This window comes from Helicoverpa armigera, chromosome 24, assembly GCF_030705265.1.
Source record: "Helicoverpa armigera isolate CAAS_96S chromosome 24, ASM3070526v1, whole genome shotgun sequence".
In the NCBI taxonomy this organism is placed as follows: domain Eukaryota; kingdom Metazoa; phylum Arthropoda; class Insecta; order Lepidoptera; family Noctuidae; genus Helicoverpa; species Helicoverpa armigera.
In genome coordinates, this window is record NC_087143.1 from 9,328,496 (window position 1) to 9,349,890 (window position 21,395).

Below are 21,395 nucleotides of genomic sequence, written 5' to 3' on the forward strand. Positions count from 1 at the left end.
CTAAGACTAAAAACCTAAGTCTGACAAATACTATGCTGAAGTCCGCGTCAAAATCGGTTCAGCCAAATGGGAGGTAATTGCGCACATAGATACCTCCTTTATTGATGCCGGTTAAAAATATGGTATGCATATTTCGTATGGGTTGTAAATTTTGTGGGTAGTGAATTAATTATATTATTTGATATGAACAGTTTATATTAATTTGAAGGAAATTGATTTATTGTATGTTAATTGGTATTATTGTTTGTTTTCAGTAATTAATTGAAAAGATGTGTCAATATTGTTACAGTTACTTATGTGTAGTTTGAGGTATTTTCAAGTTAATATTATGGAAATCTGTATTACTAATTTTACAGCCTTATTAGCTGTAAAGTTTATTTGAATATAATCCAAGCAAATACAATTAAGATCAAAATTACAAAAAAAAAAATTATCTTCGTGACATTATTTGTTATTAAATTAATTAAAAAAATATATAATAATGCTTATTAGTTTTATGTTTCAATAAAAGCTTTATTTTTAGAATTTAGTGTGCGGTTTGAAATAATAACTAAGCGGAAACGAGTTAATTAGACTGTTCAAATATGAATTACAAATTCAATACAATATTATCTATACTTATATATTAAAGAGGATTTTTTTTTTGTTAGTTTTTTATACCGTTTAGGCTCCGAAACTGCAGAACTGATTGCAATAATAGGTAATTATTTCATAGTTCGTTACATTGTTCCCGAGTAACATAGGCTATATTTTATTATAGTAAGTTCAACTCAGTCGTGCGCGCGGCCCTATGTGCGGGTAACCCTTGTACATATACAGTGACTTTGTGTGCGTGACAAGAGGTACAGTCGGGTACAAATACAGTTATTACGGGGTTGTATACGGCTGTTTAAAGTACAGTTATTACGTAATTTAGTTTATTTATTTATAATGATTCTGTATCGCTACTTGAAAAATCAAATGATGAATTTTCAGATTCGCTACTTTCGCCAATGTTAATTATAAATTCTGACTCCATGTCAAAATGGCTATAGTATTCTTCTTTTTTCTTTTGTACATGTCGACAAGTATTACCCAACATCCCTTCATCAATTTGACTTAAACGTTCATTTATGAGTTTCATTATTTTGTTATTTTGGTCGACATTATGCGAAGCAATATAATTTTTTTAAATTCCCCACACATTTTGTTTCCATTATTATACTAAATTACAGGTCTTTTTACATTCTTAGTCCACACATTTATTTATTGTCCACGTACCCCGAGCTAGAAAATATGTAAGGAGTATTTAATTCACACAACAGTACACACAGTAAACAGTATAATATATATGTTGTGTTGAGATAGTTTTAAGTTAATTTGCTGCGCCCTAACAGGGTAATGTATACCTAGGATAAGGATGTATTTCTGTAACTGTATACATTTTTGCAATAAATAAATAAATAAATAAATTCATCTTAGATATTTCACTTCATTTATTTCTTAGATACTGTCAATGTCAATTTGAAAAGCCGTATGAGAAAATAATGATAAACTGTAAAATCTATACATATTGTAATAATAAAAAGCTTTGAATGTTGTTTCATTTTTTTGAAACGCTACCTGACTCCTTAAAACATTTTCTCCGTGAAGAACTAGACATTTTCGTAAACGACTGTACCCATAACAAAAAGCGATGAGAACACGTCATGCTCGGACGACGTCACTGTCACACGAATGAAAGTTGTATATTTACAAGCCGACGCACACATAGGGCCGCGCGCAAATCTGAGTTGAACTATCTAAAACCACGCCAAAACAGCTAGTTCAGCAAAAAATCTAATCTATTCTATTTTCTATTTTAATAGAAGTCGTGGTTAAAGCACCAGCAAACGAGGAATTCAATTCACTTCTTCGGTAATTAAGTTGAAGTTAAGATAAATATCTCAGGATATTTGCGGACGTAACTTGGCGAGTTTTAAAAGTAACTTAACGTACTACTTATCGGTCTCGTTTCGAGTTAGAAAATGTCTTAACTGTTTCTCACGCGTAGAGTATAAGACTGGATGAGTGAATGATAGTGGTAAGTTCTATTAAGTATTATCCTCCGAGCCTTTTTCCCAATCATGTTGGGGTCGGCTTCCAGTCTAACCGGATTCAGCTGAGTACCAGTGCTTTACAAGAAGCGACTGTCTATCTGACTTCCTCAACCCAGTTACACGGGCAACTTGATACCCCTTGGTAAGACTGGTGTCAGACTTACTAGCTTCTGACTACCCGTAACGACTGCCAAAGATGTTCAATGATAGCCGGGACTTACAGTTTAACGTGCCATCCGAAACACAGTCAATGGTGTCTAAGATAAGTATACTTAGAAAGTATGTAGGTACATACAAACTTAGAAAAGTTCTATTAAGTATTAATTGCCTAGTTAATCTATATCTGCTCATGTAATAAGGATTAAACATATTTTTGTTTGTGCCATGAAGATTCCAAAAGTATTAGAGGTACATTACCTACGGACATACAAATGCATTGCTGCTTGCCTGACCTGGATTCGAACCCACAGTCATACTTGAGAGGTTTGTTCTTTACCCACTACAGAACTAGTAAAATACAATATTTACAACACATTCAAAACTTCCAAATCAACTATCAAAATAATGAGAGATTTCCATAAATAACACATGACTGTATATCAAGCCATTCGTATGCGATTTAAATAGTCCAATGTTTTTGTAATCAGTAATATGATATTTTCAACTGAGATGGTAATCGGTTGGAAAGTGTATTACGGCCTTAGAACTGTGAATATATGGAGTATTTTACATAACATGTTTTGTTAGATTTACGGTGAGGTGCACTATAATCAAACGACTTTCAGTTGTAAAAACGCCGATTTGACCAATGGTTGGCAATTTCACGGCTGGTCATGGTTTGGTTATCCCATGCTTATTATCTTACTGCAACTTTTCCATTAATGTTAGACTGTTATTTGACGAAATCGGCAAAAAATCTATGTAGGTATATAACGAGCAACCGAATTGATTAAAATAAAAATTCAAAACATTTTATCTAATCGGGGAAATCGAAACTTCGAAGTTATGCTGAAATGAAACATATAGAGCCTATTCTAATGTGTCCCAATTACTTCTCCATTCTTCATTGAGCAAACAACTCAAAATCAATATTCAACCACACTCAATATTACAATCCACAATCATTAACTCTTCTTCTCTACATAACTGTTAATTTCTACTTGACTATTTTACACCCTTAACATATAAAACAGTCATCATTACAAAATAACACACACATACTCTTAAATATTATTATCAAGCAAACATCGATCAACATTCTTCCAAAAGACACTAAAAACTAATACGTGAATAATCCCTCACAAAACAAAAGTCATAAAACGAAAACCCTCCGATTTATTAAATATACGTAAGATTATTACCCGACTGTCATAAAGGAGGTATATGTATTAGCATGTGACCCAGCTAGTTGTCTGAATATTTTATGGCGGAAAAATCAATGTTTGACTCACGGTAGCTTGGTCTAACGTATTGATTTGGTTTTAGTTTGGGTATGAATATAAACACGTATTTATAACACGATTTTTTTACTACGGGATCAAGTAATTATGTAATCAGTTTTGGTAGCCTCTCAATATAATAAACATATGTACATGCATGAAAATCCTAACTAATATTATAAGTGCTAAAGAAACTCTGTCTGTCAATCTGGCATGCCTACATGCGAAAACTACGAAACAATTATTGCAATAAAATGTGGTGGTATATGCGTCTGAGAAAGGTACATAAGTTACTTTTTATACATTTGTTTTGTTTATATCCGGTTGCAGAAAGTCGGTTTTCCAGGACGTGGTTGAAATCATGAGAAATACGTAGAATAAAACTCGATATATATTTTGATCAAGTAGGTAAATTGGATTGAAACATTGAAGCCTACATGCCATCTTTTTAGGTAACTATGTATTCATTTAATCCTTAGTATTGTAAGCTCGTCTAATTCATACTCCATTCCTTTACAAATCGTTTATTCTTGAAGTTTATTGACCTAGAAAGACATAATAGTTCGTAATTACACAGACTTGGCAAAAGGCTTTATCATTGTTTGAGGCTTAAATAATACCTAGCTTTATGTGCATACATGCCTTTATGTACCTTTTGATTTATGTAGTATCTACCTAGTGGATCTGTGTATAAGAATCTGTGACTCAGAAAGCAAGTTTGGCTGTCGGTCCTGCGCCTGATCTCTTTCCGGTCGTGTCGGATTGCCGTCCCATCGGGTTATGAGAGTGAAGGAATAGGGAGTGCACCTGTGTCTGCTGATAATATTTGTGTATCTGCTAAGGTGACTCATTTCTTTTGAGGATAGTCGCCGTACCAAAGTGATATTATTATGACCATATTACTATTAAATAAACCAATTAATTATCTTGGCATCGTAGATAGCCAGATGGGAAATAAGACTCTAATAAAACCATTGGTGTTCACCTATATTCAGATAAAAATAGTAGAAAAATGCAATTTAAATAATTCAGTAGGTAATAAAAGAGAGTACACATGGAAAAAACATAATCACATTGAGTGGCCTACTTTAATGTCTACAAACAAAACACCGGTAAATAAAAGAACTATCAATATTGATTTGAAAATGTCTCTCTGAAATTACTTGATAAAAGTTTCAAGCATGGTCACTCGACAATACAAAAGTAGGTCGGCAGAGAAAAGTTTTGGAAAAGAAACTTGAAAATGTCAAGTTACTATCCTGTATTTCTTTTCTACTTAAACAAAAATCTTGACATTTAGATGGACGACAAGCAGTAAAACGAATTGTCTATTTTAATTAAGGTCTTATTGTTGACACAGAAGGTTGTAACAACCATTCTTCCTAAGGGGTATGATGATATCTTAAAACTGGGTACTGAATGCTAGATAGTCAGTCGCTCCATGTAAAAACAGGTGCTCAGTTGCGCCCCGTTAGGCTGGAACCTACTGGCTGTCATAGAACATCTTTGGCAGTCTTTACGAGTAGCCAGAAGCCAGAAACTCAGACAAACGGTCTTACCTAGGGGTATTGGGTTACCCTGGTAACTGGGTTGAGGAGATCAGATAGGCAGTCACTCCATGTAAAGCACTGGTACTCAGCTGCATCTGGTTGGACTGGAAGCTGACCTCAATATAGGTATTTGGGAAAAGGCTGGGCAGATGAGACTGTAACCTACTAAAGAGATTATTTAACTTTTTCTCAACTCTAAGAAGTAAGAGTCGTGAATGCTTTGCCCTATGTATGGTTTACCATGGGAATTTCAGCAACGTTAAGTCATGCAAGCATTACCTGAAACCAATGCATTGGTGAACAGATTTCGACGAAGTGGGCACGGCCTAGTGTTGAAATTCAACTGTTTTTAACCTTTGATGAATCATTTATATTCCGGAAAACTTTTATTTTCATTGAAAAAATATTATACCAGGCAAAACACGAACTTAAGTATGTACTGCAATAAGTGTCTTCCCATGATAAAATTATTTTTTGAAGCGATTATGAGACGAAATTTAGAGCCGACTTTGCATTGAGATCAATTTCGGAACCTTCGACATAGAAAAAGTATGTCATTCCGAGACATACATACATATATTTAGTGATACTAAGATTCAACTTAATACAAAATATTTGTAAGTATTAACAACTATTTTTACAACGTCTAAATTAAAAACAATCCTAATAGATTTCCAGAAATTATTCTCATCAGTTCAACGGTCACCCATTTCCCCAAGGTGTTCCATAATATCAACTGCGGTAATCGTTATGACCAGGTGCAGCCGTAGTATAAGCTTATAGCGGTAATCATAAAAACTAATGGTTTGATGGCCCATCGTCGCCCTTTTAGGTAATCTAAGTAATTATGTTATGGCCACACCTTTTTGAGGTGGGAACTTTTCTAGGCAAGCTCTTTGGTGAAGATATACATAGTTAGAACCCATTTTTAAGCGGACTGTAAGAAGTAAGATATTAGATATCTGAGCTATAATAAAATAAAGCTGAAAGTATGTTTGTTAGCTTGAACGGGCTAATCTCAAAAACTACTGATGCGATTTGAAAAATCTTCTCAGTGTTAGATCATTTATCGAGGCCATTTGTTAGCTTCTGCCAGCTGTTTAACTCCGTAGCAACTACTTCACGCATCCGGATAAAAACTAAGCCTCTAGTTTTGGGCCTATAAATGGGCCATCTAATACTGAAATATTTTTCAAATCAGTCCTGAGATTAGCCCGCTCAAACAAACAACTTCTTCAGCTTTATAACAAAAAGTATTAGTTTAGATAAAAACATCCAAATATTCAAACCACCCAAATCATATAACTCTTATTCCCTTGCCAGCAAAAACTCGACCCCTATCAATAAGCTACTCCACAAACAGTTATGCAAAAAACTTCACCATTAAATCGCGATATCCCGACATATGATCACAAGTGCTGTACAAACAAAACAATGCAAATTATCGATATCGACTACAGTTATCGATAAACACGTTTGATGGACATCCCTTTATCATTATGCAATGTGAAGGAACATGGTAAGGCAATTTGAAAATTATCTTTAAGTGGGTACTTAGATAATGTACATATGATTTATTTGGCATATGGTTTAGGGTATTTATTTCATGATAAATAATACTTATTTCAGCTTAATTGTTTTTTTAAAATGTTATGCAATTTTTATGCATTAATAATCTACTTAATTTTTACTTTTACTATGTATATTTATGAGAGGTCTATAAAGGCGTGTCGGCCTACATTGTTTTAAAAATAACATACCTAAAGTGATTCTTTTTAACAAATGTACCTAACTGTAATTTTTCCACAAAATAAGTTTTGGCTACCAAAAATATTTATAACGTTTTCATACTTAATTATGTGTCAAAGAAACGGTTACACCATTTTCGTATTAAACCCTTTAATATTTTTTCCTTCACTAAAAAGTCGCTTCACAACGTGCTGCTTTTCAAATTCCTGCAGGAGCTCACTCAAATCTACAAACTGCGATAAGCCGATCTTGGAACAAGCCTTCGACATCCTCCGAGCCTTTTTCCCAACTATGTTGGGGTCGGCTTCCAGTCTAACCGGATTCAGCTGAGTACCAGAGTACCTGACCTCCTCAACCCAGTTACCCGGGCAACCCGATACCCCTTGGTTAGACTGGCGTCTTACTGGCTTCTGACTACCCGTAACGACTGCCAAGGATGTTCTATGACAGCCGGGACAAACAAACCCCCGTATAGAGTTAAAAACATGAGTCTAATGATGTAACTGTTGAATTAAAGATGGCGTCGGCATAGTTTCTGCATTTCTATAGTTCAACACCCCATGTGAGATGCAATGACAAACAAATGAACCTTTAAAGCAAGTATAATTTGTTTTTACGCTTAAAAATAGCATAGTTTAGTTTATTATAAAGATTTTTATTTTATCTTGAATAATCTACATATAAGTATTAATGTTATAAAAAGATAAAATAAGTGAGTTTAAAGAACTCTGGATCTTTTGAAAATTATTTTACTTATCAATACAAAACGTTAATTTTGTGACTGTTTTCTTGTATAGAATGTAGTATAATAGTTCTTTCGGGAAGCAGGTGAAACCGGTCGATTTAGCTAGTTCAGTATAACACAGCAAGAAGTAGGTATCTATTATCACAATTTTAATCATTTTAAAGAAACTTAAGTAGTGTTGAATTCAAGCGCCTGATCAATTTCTTATAGCAACGTCACGCGCGCGCTACTCAGTAAAGAATATATTAAGCGCATTATAGATTTTAATCGGAACGAAACGAAAACTGCTAAAAGCCTTATTTTTAAGTTACTTACCAACATTGTGGTAGTATTTGCGAGGCCTGTATGCATTCATAACACGCCATCTGTCACACAATGAAAATATACGAGCGAATTATGTAACTGGGAATTTACTCTAACCATGGAGAACAAAATGACTAGCGGAGATGTCATAACGCAAAATCTACTAAGAAAGTAGCGCGACAAAATGCGGGTGTTCGGGGGACGAGGAACGTTACTAGCTCCGCCCTTACACGCCTTCTATGGAACGCGCCTATTATTTTCCAAATAAAAGCACCAACCAATCAAGACCAATGTTTGACGGATTTTTCTTGATTTGACAAAGAACCACGTCGTTGGTTCTAGCAACTGATCACGCCTTCCGTACGTTGCTTGAGCTACAAGAAGGCGCCTGACCTACCTTCCTTATGGCATCTCCGCTATATTTCCTTCCTCTGTAACTGCGACCCATTTCAGTACATTACTCTGCTGTTTTTTCCTTTTGTTTTGATTTCTTGTGCTGTTAATTAGCTTGCTAAATGCACGTGTTTTACTAATGAAGTATGTATGGTGCTAATTTTTATTCAACTTTGTACGTTTAAATTGCTCGTAAATCTTTGGAAATAAGGTCTGTGATGACTGAAAAGATTTTGCTTTAGGTATATATAAATACTAAGGAATTGTAAGTAGGTATATCTTAAATTGATTAAAGATGTTCTTACATTGATGATTAAAGTAGTTTTATAGGTGGGATAGCAACAAAACTAGCCATTGTATTATAAACAACATAAAAACAAAAAGATCTCAGAAAAAATACTTACAAAACTACAAAGCGAATAAAAATGAAAGCAACTAAAGATAGTGTTTTCTTCGAAAACAACAGAAAAACATCGAGTAACAACTATCGGATAAATAATGTTTATATTCCGATGTTTCCTTCGGCTATCGACGAAGGACCGTGTCGATTCGACGAATCCTTTATGCGAAAACTTTATTCGAAACTTCGACAAAGTTTGAGGAGCTCACGGATTGTTTGACGGAACCCTAGTGATGGGAAACGTTGTCGATAAAGTTTAAGGTAAATGTTTATTTTGGCTATAAAGGGGTTGATTGACTTGACAGGGTGGTTTGAAGTTAGTGGAATCAAATTTTGGCATCAAAGGTAAGGTTTAAGATGTTCTGGTCGTGTTTATTTCGTCATAATACTGAGTTAAATATAGACATATTTAATTCCAGTTATCAGTATTATAAAACAAATTGTAGCTTTTATGTTGTTTAGATTTTGCAACAATAGTTCATTTATTTGTATATTTTGTGATTCAAAACGAAATCTGTTTACAAATTTAAAAAAAAAATGTGCCTCATACTATAAATTTATTGTTTGTCAATAAAATCAAGTAAAGATGCCTTTGGCTACATAAAAGTACGCATTATAGAAACTCACACTCAACAACTACTTATCAAGTAGTTAATATCGATATCACTAGATTGACAGCAACACCACACAGCAATAAACCACTTATCCAAACAGTCAAGTCGATAACTATTCCCCAATGACATGTCCCCTCACTATACCGGATTTCACAAGGCCCACCCTTTTCAACGAGCACTTTTGAGTCCAATGCTCGGGGATTAATAGTTTTTTGTTGAAAAACTTAGGCTTCAGCCTTTCAGGTTCTTTCGAGTACTTTCAGTAATTGTTAGCAGTGTTCCAGTAGGATTGTTGGCTGTCAATGAGATTGAATTTGTTTGAAATCTTTATTTAATTGAAATTTTTGATTTGAGAGGTATGAAACGTAGTTATGAGTATCTAAGATTATATAATGGAATAAATGAGATACAACTGTTATCGTATCAAATAATTTTGAAGCACTGAAGTTGCTTTCGAATGGCTACGAATTGAAGCAGTAATTTTTATGTAATATATATTTGGCATGCACAAGACTGACTTTGCCATTCGTTTCATACAATACACATTTTGTTCGTTTATTTAGGCTATCTTGAAGATTAATTTTATATATTTATCGGGATCCTTATAGAAAAATCTAAATTAAACTCCTCAGTAGTATTCGTGAGAAATGATGACTAAATATTATAAAAAATTATCTGTCAATTTAAACTGTTTTGCTTGCGTCCTTTGGATAATTGTTCCTTTCACTAAGCTCGCAACCAATTATTCTTTTCCAAAAATTTTTGTTCGCCGCTTGCGTTACATAAGCACATATGGAAAGTTCGAGAACACCGCATACGTCTGCGAAGTAATGTCTGTCATCAATAAGAGCGGATCGGAACGGCGCCGAACAGTCGGTTAGCTACTGTTGTGCCGCACGCGACTACTTGGAGCTAAGGAGTATGGATGTGGTATGAGCAGAGATTTTAAAAGCCGTCGTCATGGTCTACTAAGTGTTTAACCTTTAATAACTGTAAGACTCTTGCCGAGCAGACGACCAAGACTACAACCGAAGATACGGGTGACTAGAGCCACTTTCTAGAATACCTGACTTCTGTCTACGATTAAGTTTACTTGCCTACCGAAACACTTACCGTCGCACTCAGAGACCTTTAATTGATAGACATTCAATTTAAAGCTTGTTGTGTCATACTCGGTAATTTACCCAAGATCTGACTGAACTAAATTTTGCATAACCTTCGTTAAACCTGCCTTAAATTTCTGCAGGATTTATCAAAAAACAAGCGTCAGTGCTGGCTGCAAATGAAAAAGCATAACATGTCTCACATATGCTATAGAACTACCTATTGAATTTTATATGGTAATTAAACCGCTCTAATTCATTACTTTAGATACTTACATGTTTTTTTTTAAACGAATGTTGTAATTAGGTAGGTATCATTTGATTTATGTAAGTATTTATGAAGGTAAAAAGCGGTCCCCCGACACGTCAAAATTTAGTTTACGTAGTGTTAAAAGTTATTTTTTGCTTTTTGTAGGGTTTAGCGTTTTTAACCTTTTGTCATAATTATTGCGTACTTTTTTTGGGTCGGGGGTTTTTTTAAATTTATAATTTAATTTTATTTCATGCTTTTTAAAGGAGCTCCTTAATTTTTCCTTCTTTCATTTAATTTTTTTTATCTTAAGATGGGGTCGCTATTTGCGATCTCGGCCAAAGGAAGCTGTTTAACAATCCTCATGACAAACTGGCTCTGGGAGAATTGCACAGATTGAGAAACAATAAAGATTCACCTTTGGACATTCTAGATTTTCAGCAAAAATATAAATCGGTTTATCCGTTTAATTCCGGCATTCCAGGGTTTCATCCGCCACATCCCATTTCCAGCATCAGGTTCTCGTCAATCAGAAACATGAAGAGAACTCGTCAAGACAAATTCAACGAGCCCAAACTCGATGGGTTTACTAAAAGGCAGTTCAGGGTTACGTCTCCTACCTTCGTGCCCTAACAGCAGACCAGCTCAGTGGTTCCAAAAGACATTAGTGTTTCAAATTTCAGATCCCACATATACTTGCAAGTAAACTGAGCGTGTAACATTCCTATCACATCTAGCAAACGAGCTGATGACCTTGAAGACCTGAACCGATTTCCACCAAACATAGCTAAGAACACTCCCGACTGACATACCTTTTAAATAAAAAAAACCGCATTACAATCGGATCATCCGTTTGGGAGCTACGATGCCACATACACACACACACACACACACACACACACACACAGACACGTCAAACTTATAACACCCCGTCGTTTTTGCGTCGGGGGTTAAAAATTGAATAGTACATAAGCAAGACATTATCAAAAACTATATCTATTTACAGCATAATACATTGAAACGAAATAAAAAGTGTCAGTAGCCTATCTCTTCCAAATTCTCTAGCTCCTGAACATTTTTCCTTTTCCAAAGTTTATGTGGCAAAGAAAGGTAGAATTATATAGCTGAAAACGTCAGGCGGATCAAGATTACACATCGAAACGTTCTTTAGAAGCAGACTTGCCTTATTTGGAGAATAAAGTCTAGATTTAGAATATATTTCTTGCTATTTATTTGTTGAAGAGAAAAGCGATTTCGGAATAAAAGTGGCATTTATTTCATTCTAGGTCCTAGAGAGGATAACACTTATTTCTGTGCCATACTTCATCTTCTTCATATTTAAGCGTGACTACGTAAAATACAGACTTACCTATTTCCATATTTAAACCTAATATTACTAAGAATGAGTTCACTGAAATACCTTTATTATGTAAGAATGAATACTATACTTAAGTATCTATATCTTTCAACAAACCTATCGAAGACTATTTATTTTCAAATTGGAACATTCTGATAGTCCATGGATCGTGACGTCACACTCGCCGCCATACTTGCGTGGTGCCGTGCCAAAATTATGGAATACTTATAGAAAACTTCGCAAGAATGGGGAAAGGGTATGGGGGACGCTTTATATGGCTTCGTGGTGGTCGATAGGAATCTGTGTTATGGCGTATTTTATTGTTGTAATAATAGGGGCAGTAAAAATCTGATTTACTTAAGACTAGTAACAAAATCTTTTCAATAATAGGTATACTTGAAACCTTCTCCTTAAGTCTCGCAAATATTGTCATGAAAACCGCATAAAAATCAGTTGGGCCAAACGTGAGATAATCAAAAACATACAAAAAGGTTAAACTGAGAAACTCCTTTTTTCAAGTCAGTTAAAATTGCAGATTTTCATTGACAGTTATAATATTAGTTGTAACAGAGAAAGGTGCATGTTATGTTTCCAAAAGCTGATAAGCCATATTTCTGAGTGTGAAATTACGCGCTTTGTCTTTGTATGTGTAAGCTCACCGATACATCAAAGTTACACACAAGCATGGCTCACCTGCTAACGTGAAATCGCACTAACATATAATATGTCACTCAAAGTTATCCAATCTTTATTCTTACCGCTACTTATTAAAGTCTACTTTCGTTTGCTATACAAGTCAGTCTCTCTAAGCTATTGAATATTGATTCTTAACACTCTGTATTTAAGGTATATTTTCATTTGTTTCAGGTGCAAATGACTTAGAGGCGTATAATGTCATGTGAGGAGAAGATCGCGTGACACCATGGTGATACGGTGCTTATTGCTCGTGCTTTTGTGTGCGGTGAGTAATATACTTACAAACCTTTATATTATAATATACTGACAAACATTATTAGATATAGTTATATAGGCTACATGTACATATACAGAGAGAAAATCAGTATCAATATGTCTCAGCATTTTTCAGAGGTGTATGTTCTTTACAAATATCTCGTAATAATAATTACCAGCTCTTTTTCGACGTTTTGACTTGCCGCCTAAGGACTATTTCTTCAATTTCCAAAAATATCTTAGTCAGTTGCACTCGAATCGTAAAATTTTTCAACAAGTCAGTATTGAAACCATTATAGTCTTGAAAACTGTTTTATATTACAAAAAATATACCTAGGTATACTTATAAATAAATAAAACTTTTATAACCTAGTCTTAAGCAGACATACAGACAGATCATTCTCCTTTTCAGTACACACTCATAAAAACTTGAAGCCAGACATCAGAATTAAGCAAACACCTTCATTTTATTTCAGCAATAATCGTTACTCATCGTCCATTCGAACAGAGACGATAAAAACAAATGAACTGTCTGTTTATGTATCTGTGTATGTGTGTGTGTGAGGGTGTGTATGTATATGTGATCGTAAACAGCCAATCATAAAAGAGTATAATTGTGACTGATAGGTATCTTGTTCATGGTAGTTTATTTGTTATAATTAATATAATAAAGAGGAAATCTTTTTTTTGTTTGTTTGTGTCAAAGGCTTCGAAATTACCGAACGAATTTGAAACATTCTTTCACTCTTGGAAAGCTATATTTAATCCGGGTAATAGTTCCCACAAGACGCGGGTGACCCCGTACGGAAACGGCTGGTAATAATATAAAACTGAAGAGTTTATTTGAATTACTGATCCGATTTGAAAAATCATTTCAGGGTGAGATATCTTATTTCTCTAAAAGTCTATAAGCTAATTTTTATCAAGGTGAGCTGAATAGATCCCACGGGACGGGGCTGAAACCAATGGTAGAAGCTAGTCTATAAACTGCCAACCACAATTTCTATTCGCGAAGTAAACATAGGTCCAATAATTGTATTCATAAAGGCTAAGGAAACCAAAACTATGGTCAACTATAGTCTATAAACGAATAACTTTATCTCGGGTCGTCTTTGTAACTAATGTTTACTTTGAGAGGTTTTACCGTTCAATGAGTTTTGACTCTTGGGAAATCCTTGAATATGGGTTTTGGGTATTTCGGGGTAAAAATAGATACACGTGTTGTCCTTTTTAACTGCCTCATTGGTCAAGTCGGACACAGGCTGTCCGACTTAACTGCTCAGGCTTTACATTTCATCATCATCATCATCTCAGCCATAGGACGTCCACTGCTGAACATATGCCTCCACCTTAGATCTCTACAGATACCTGTTGGAGGCGACCTGCATCCAGTGTCTTCCGGCGACCTTTATAAGGCTTTAGATTGCCTGTGTATTAAATTTTATTTAAAAATGGGTTCAGGAGTTTTGACGTGAAGTCATGACAGATAGACAGAGTAACTTTTCCATAATATAGATTTATAGAAACTATACCATCTATAATAAAGAGGACACATTTTTAAGTATGTTTGTTTGAACGCTGCAGACTCCAAAACTATCTGAACCGATTTGAAAAAGTTTTTACTGTTGGGAAGCTTCCGAATAATGGATAATGTAGGATGACCTCCGAGTAGAATGTAGATGGATGGAGAAGAAGACAAAGACCTAAGAAAAGATGTATAGATTGCTTGAAAGATGACATGAATAGGAAGGGAGTGAGTGTCAGTATGACGAGTGACAGGGAAAAATGGAAGAGGATGACATATTGCGCCGACCCCAAATAAAATTGGGAACAGGGCAGGAGGAAGAAGACATAACCTTTCAGTAATGTCCACGGGACGCGAGAGAATCCACAGGAAAGCAGTTGTTATAATATAGATAATTTCATACCTCTAAAACAACGATACCTAAAACCAACTTAAAATCTCATCGCAAATGAAAAGTAAATTCCAGCTATCCTCACTTAGCAAATAGTGCATTTTCCGTACATTTTCACGTGCGGAGTGGATTTCCTAAGGTATAATATGATAGTGGGTGCATTATAGTTGCATTAACTGTGGTTATTTTAGCTGAATCTCCGGTGCAGTGCAGATTGAGTTTGTTAGCTTAGTGGTGCAAGGTAGGAGAGGGCGCGTCTTTAGTTTGTGATTTTCATTTGTTAGTTGTGGGTAGAAGTTGACTAGCTTTTGCTGGTGGCGTTGCTTGCTTTTAAAAATAGTAATAGTGGTTCTATGTGTCTTTAAATTGATATTCCGATAATAAATGTGTAGCTATCAATATAATTCGCACTTTCTAGTGGATGTTCTGGACACTATAGTTTGCTGTATTGAAATTACTACGGCTTTATGAAACATGCCTACTGTGATTAAAGTATATGCAGGGATTTTGAAAATTTACCTTTAACTTTATTTAAAACAAACCTTTATCTCAACTTTAAGCACGGGGTGTCTATTTTAATGTTTAACTTATATAATAAATCTACTAACATCTTTTAGCAAACCGTTAAAAGCGTATAACTTGGACATTGTAGTTAGAAACCTAATTAGATTCTTTACTTTTGCATCAGCACATTACTTCTCATACAAGTTATTATACCCTAGCATAACTAAACAAACAAATCCTTACTCGCATATTAGAAAGAGGGTCTGTTTTTCAAAAAAGGACTGTCTGTCTTTTTGTCACGCCTTCATGCCAAAACTACTGAACTGAGTAAAATTAAAATTCCACAGATAGTACAAAAAGGATACAAAGTAATTCTTATTTGATATGGGTAAAACCTCTAGGAACAGCTAGTTATTATATTAATATTTCAAATGAAATAGGTAATAAACAAAATCAGCCATCAATATAAAAATTAGGAGCAATTTAATATCAATTCAATACACCCATTTGCATGCAACCAACAGGCGAAATAGAGCGAAATTGTGAACTAAACGCTAATAAATTAATTAGTGCGCATGACTGATTAGTGTACCCGCAGACTGCCAACTTTTAGTCGGTTGATAGTTGCCCCGATGGGTGAGAAAAAATTGGGAATTCAATCAAAGTTTTCAGTCGGTCTGATGCCAACTAATTATAATCAGATCGTTGTAGGCTTTGTAAAGTTGATGTCTTCCTAGCCGATTATAGACCAGCTGTTCTCATATTATGAGATTAGCCAACTGCGGACTACCATTGTTCAAGACACAAGTGCACTCACTATTCCTTCACTCACAGCCCGATGGGACGGTAAACCGACACGACGGAGAGAGATTACAAGCAGGACCGACATTTACGTACTCTTCGACGCACGGGTGTATCAATCACCAACTTCCAGATTCCAGGCTGCTTTGTGAATGTTTCTAAAACCCACAAAGCGATTTTGGCCCGCCCCGGGAACCGAACCCGAGACCTCGTGCTAAGCAGCCGCGCTTGCGACGACTAGACCAACGAGGCAGTCATCTGTCATTTTCATACTGATTTATGAGCCCAAACAAACTCGGCCGACTAAAAGTTTGCAGTGTGCTCTTAGTTTTACGATCAGTTAATAATAACTAATAGTTAGTTACAGCTATAACACCTACCTTTCCGAGCAGTAAATGTTCATAATAATAATTTCCTGACGTAAATTATTTTGCCTCGTAAATATTGTGGTGTTGGTGCGGTTTTACATGAAATCTTGTAGAAATTGTTATTACATTGCATAAAAGAGGAGCTCGTGGCTAAGTTAGTTTTCTTAAAACTACTGTTTACTTTGAATTTTCACGTTTAATTTTCAGAGTAAATAGCTGTTTTAAGAAAAATGGATGTTTATGTTGTAGATGAACTTGAGGCTAAGAAATAGCTTCATGGAACTGTCGATCATTGTTTAAGCAACGCTTAACTCGGTTCGTCCGTGGATGGGTGACCATATCTATGTATGTGATAATGAGTTTGGTCAGTGGGTTGTCTTAGTATGCGGTCGTCTTAGGTGCGGAGTACTTAGAAGGCACGCTGAATTGAATGTCTAAGCTTTTATTTGTACCTATATCTTTAACAGTCATTTCCACAGACAGAATTTAGCTCTACCAAGGGGTTCGCTCGGTGTTTCCCGGATAGCGGGATTAAGGCCAGACAGGCAGTCGCTCCATGTAAAACACTGGTACTCAGATTTACCTTAACACCTACTAACAGAGTTGAGAAAATCTAGACTCTAGACAGTTGATGATGAGATAAAAAGCTAATAAAGATGCAAAACTAAAGGCTCTTTTGAAAAAAAATGTTAAAAAATAAGGCTTTTTGAATTTTATGGGTATGAATTACAAGGGCATATTAAATGGATAACCCATAGTAAAAGCTCTCAAAGTCATCAAAAATTCGTATCATCATTCGAGAGTAAGTTCTTTTGAATTCCTTTTAACTGCCTGTTTACTTTACATAGTTTCAGGTTTCAGTCAAAATATAAAGCTCTTTATTTCCACCCACTTATATTTAAGTAGGCCAAATATAGCACGTACATACAACAAATAATTTCTCAAATATCACGCAACATATGTAGTTAATACGTAACAATGTGCTATCGATTCTAACCGTCTGACATTGTCTGACCTTCTGTCTACTTAAGGTGAAAGTTCTGCACTAATTTGACACTAAGTCAGATGCAGATATTTAAGTTAGAAAGTTGGTAAAATTCGGGATTTCGTTAATGTGAGTGAATTTATTTCGATTGGTTCAAGCGGTTTAGTAATCCAACTAGATATTTCAACAAACGAATAAATTGAAAACCTATATGTAGTAACTTAGCTTTTATTTTTATTACCTTTTTAAGTAGAATATTTCGCTAAATTGGTTCAGCTTTTTTCCAATAAAAGCATTTTAGATCCAAATGTTGTCGCATTTTATCATTATTAGTAAGTTTCTTTTTCATCCCTTTTTTGCATATTTAATCCATTGCGAAACTGAACACAAGTTAGATGGAAAAAGGACTAGGCAGATAATAATGATTAAAACTTGAGCCATCATTACAGGATTTTTCACGACATTGTAAAACAAAATATTTTTTACAAAAGATATTTCCATTGTCCATTATTCGCACATCCATTGTTCGCATACGTTATGTTATGCGTTATGAAATAAAAGGTAGTTAGGACTAGCTTCCGTCAGTGCTTATAACCTACGTTCTGTGGGATCTTAATAAATGGGCTTTCTAACACAGAAATAGATTTTCAAATTACTTCAATAATGTTGTGTTCTTATGGGGTGCGTGTTCAAACTAAAACAGAACACCTCAAATTCATAAAATAACTTTCTTTACAACAATATTCTTCAAAACGCATTGCATTTTCCCACTCACCACATGCACTTTGAAATAACAGCACAACCTACACCTGATGCATATATAAGACAGCTGCAATCAAGTATGCAACCCTTCTGATGCTGCAGCCACTGAATGTATATTGATTTGTCACTAACTTCAGTTCAGGTGCACGACAAACTAGCGAGTATGAATTTTACGAGGCTTTAAGCGAATTTTGCATGGTTAAGAAATTAAAATTTAATATTTGAACAAAAACTTTTGCTTATCAAAATCTAGTCAGGCCTATTTTCCGATTATTAGGAGTTTTAGAAAACATTTTTGATCATCAAAGCAAAATGATGCAAACAACTGTAGTTTAGAAAGATACTGCGTTTCTATAAATAATTTGTTAAAAAAATTGTAAGTTACATTTTAATATTGCCGGTAACTTGGCAGTTAAATCGAGTAAATAAATAACCTGATGCATATATAAGACAGTTGCAATCAATTATGCAACCCTTCTGATGCAGCAGCCACTGAATGTATATTGATTTGTCACTAACTTCAGCTCAGGTGCGCCACGAACTAGTGGAGGCAAAGGGGTATGAATTTTACGAGGTTTATGACGGAAGATAACAATGTATGTAGGATGATTTTTAGAAAGGCTACAAAGTATGCAGGATGATATTGTGGATTTAGGTATTCTTAAACTTGCATGGTGAAGGAATGAAAAATGAAATAATAAACATTTTTCTTTTCTTAAACTTGGCTTTATTTCTTAATGCAAGAAACTTATTTGATTAGTGCAAGAGGATACAAGCAAAAAATGCAAGCAACCATAGTTTCAATTTAGATAGTTTTAAATATATACCTTTGCTTAAGTATGCCATGTGGTTATTGACGTTAGGTTCCTATCACTTGGCAATATGAATGTCAAATAAAATTGCTACAAAAATTTTCATACATCAATGATTTTATCACTGCAAATGCGCTCTTTATCCTATTCATACCGCGTGAACAAGAGGATAGCACTTAAGGAAGGTAGAGGTTGTTATTATGAGCAAGTTATACATCTCCAAGATGGATATTAGTTCAACCCGCATGTTCATTTCGAACTTTGTTTGACTATATGATTTATTGACTCAGTTTTGATATTCTGACGAATGTAAGTAGTAGAGAGTATGAGTATGAGAGTATGGAGATTCTATCTCCTACTAAAAAGAGCTGGACTTTTCGTCCAGGTGCGCGAAGAACAGGTCTCGTAAAATAACTTTGCTGATCTGAACTAGTGACTGCTAAACAGTCAAAATGTAGTTGTATGTTTCATTTACGTGAAACTTGTCATGTGAAACCAAGTTTTTAACAATAATTTTCAACTATAATTAAGTCTTATTTAACGCTAGTCCAATTAAGTGTTTTATGATACTTATAATTTTATACTTTAATTGCGGCATTTAAGCGTATATGTTCATTGTGTTACTACAAACTTTGCAAGCTATACCTATAATTATAACCACTCGAGTGATTAGGCACTATTTTAGCAAGCATGGTCCATTTTCGACCACCTCGTCACGTTCAAGCTTAATAAAGAGTATATATAAAACCGTTGAATTTTTTTTTTCTTCAATAGGTTTTTCTTTTTAATTAAGTAACCAACTAATTCAACTGAGTGTTAGCTACCCCACAATTAGTAATTTTCCATAACCTTTATCATATAAAAAATTCAATACCACATAAAGAATCTTCCTACACAACATAAGTAGGGTAGATATACCTCCCCTCGTCATCGTCTACCCAACCTCGTTTGCACAGCGTCTGTCTCTCGAATCGATATTTATTCGATAACTATCGGAGCTCGGACCTGATATTTCAGATTCGGATATCGATAACGAACGTGTGTTCCTAGAGGTTGATTTTGTCATATTTTATATTTTTGTGTGGATGTATTTTAGAAGAACAGAAAATGTCGTCTTATGCCTAGCGTTTTCCCGACCATGTTGGGTTGGCTGTCATTTTATCACTTTTGGTAGAAGTCACGAGAAGACAAAAGCCAGAAAGTCAGACAACCAGTCGTGCCAAAGGATACATAGGTGTCATTTCATCTAAAATACTAGTACTCAGCTGTATATATAGACTGAAACTCGACTGAAAGCCGACCCCAACATGGGCAAAGACTAGGCAGATGAATTGATTTACTCCTAGGATCTTTCATATGAATTTACATCTAAATAAAAAGACCTGCTAAACGATTGTCTGTAGAACATTTCCACAAAATCCGTAGTAAAAACCAGCCCTATGACATTATCATATTTATACCTGCATTGAATAAACTGCCAGATTTCCTCCGATTTACTCGAATCCCTCCACAGTTCGCAGTTGACGCGCACACACACAAACATACAAACGATCACGATTTCAATTGCATCTGATGGAAAACAAACAATGGAATTGTTCAAAAATTAATTGGTACTTATTCGGAGATTTATTGAAAAAATTAGCTTTTGCCAGAGGTTTACCAGTCTTTACAGTTTTGAGAACTAATCCCGCACCCGGATAGATAGCAATTACTGCCAAGTTTCATCAAAATCATTGAGCCCTTTCTGAGTTAACAAGTATGTAATACATACCCTCTCACAAACTTTTGCCTTTATAATATTTGTGTACTTGATAGATTTTTTATCTAGTATAACCTATACTTTGCATATATCGATGACTTAATCACAGGTAAAAATACTGGTGACAAAATTAAACGTACACCAAAAAAGTCTAAAAAGCCCAAATCGATACAAGCATTGAACCCAAGAACAAAACCATAGTCAATAATTAAATACATGTCTGTAAACTTAGAAAATCAATACCCATTATCCAATCGCCGATACCATAAATAAATTCTTCCACAATTATCCGCATTCGTGTCACCACAGTCGAAATATTTCATAGTTAAACCAAAAAGAATGTGTAGCGTACAAACTTTCCTACCATACGACAAATAAAATCGGAATGGGGCCGTAGTAAAACGACAAAAACTTTTATTTCTACACCCCTTCAGCACGCTAGAGATTGCAGTGTTCTGAAAGCCGAAATTTTCCGAAATGTCCCGAACTGCTCCGAACTTGGGGCCTACTTTGGGTTCGAAACATGCGCTTGATTAGAATAACAGGTCTCATTGAA

At 34.9% G+C, this 21,395-nt stretch overlaps 1 protein-coding gene across 1 annotated transcript in view; it reads left to right on the forward strand.

Annotated features, from left to right (window-relative positions):
- The window catches only part of LOC135118670 (protein madd-4-like), a 316,932-nt gene that overhangs the window by 187,201 nt on the left and 108,336 nt on the right, over positions 1 to 21,395 (forward strand). Inside the window, exon 4 of the mRNA XM_064041267.1 lies at positions 12,849 to 12,942. Within this exon, the coding sequence (XP_063897337.1) occupies positions 12,904 to 12,942 (39 nt within the window). The 5' untranslated portion in view covers positions 12,849 to 12,903. The remainder of the gene's footprint in view (positions 1 to 12,848; positions 12,943 to 21,395) is intronic.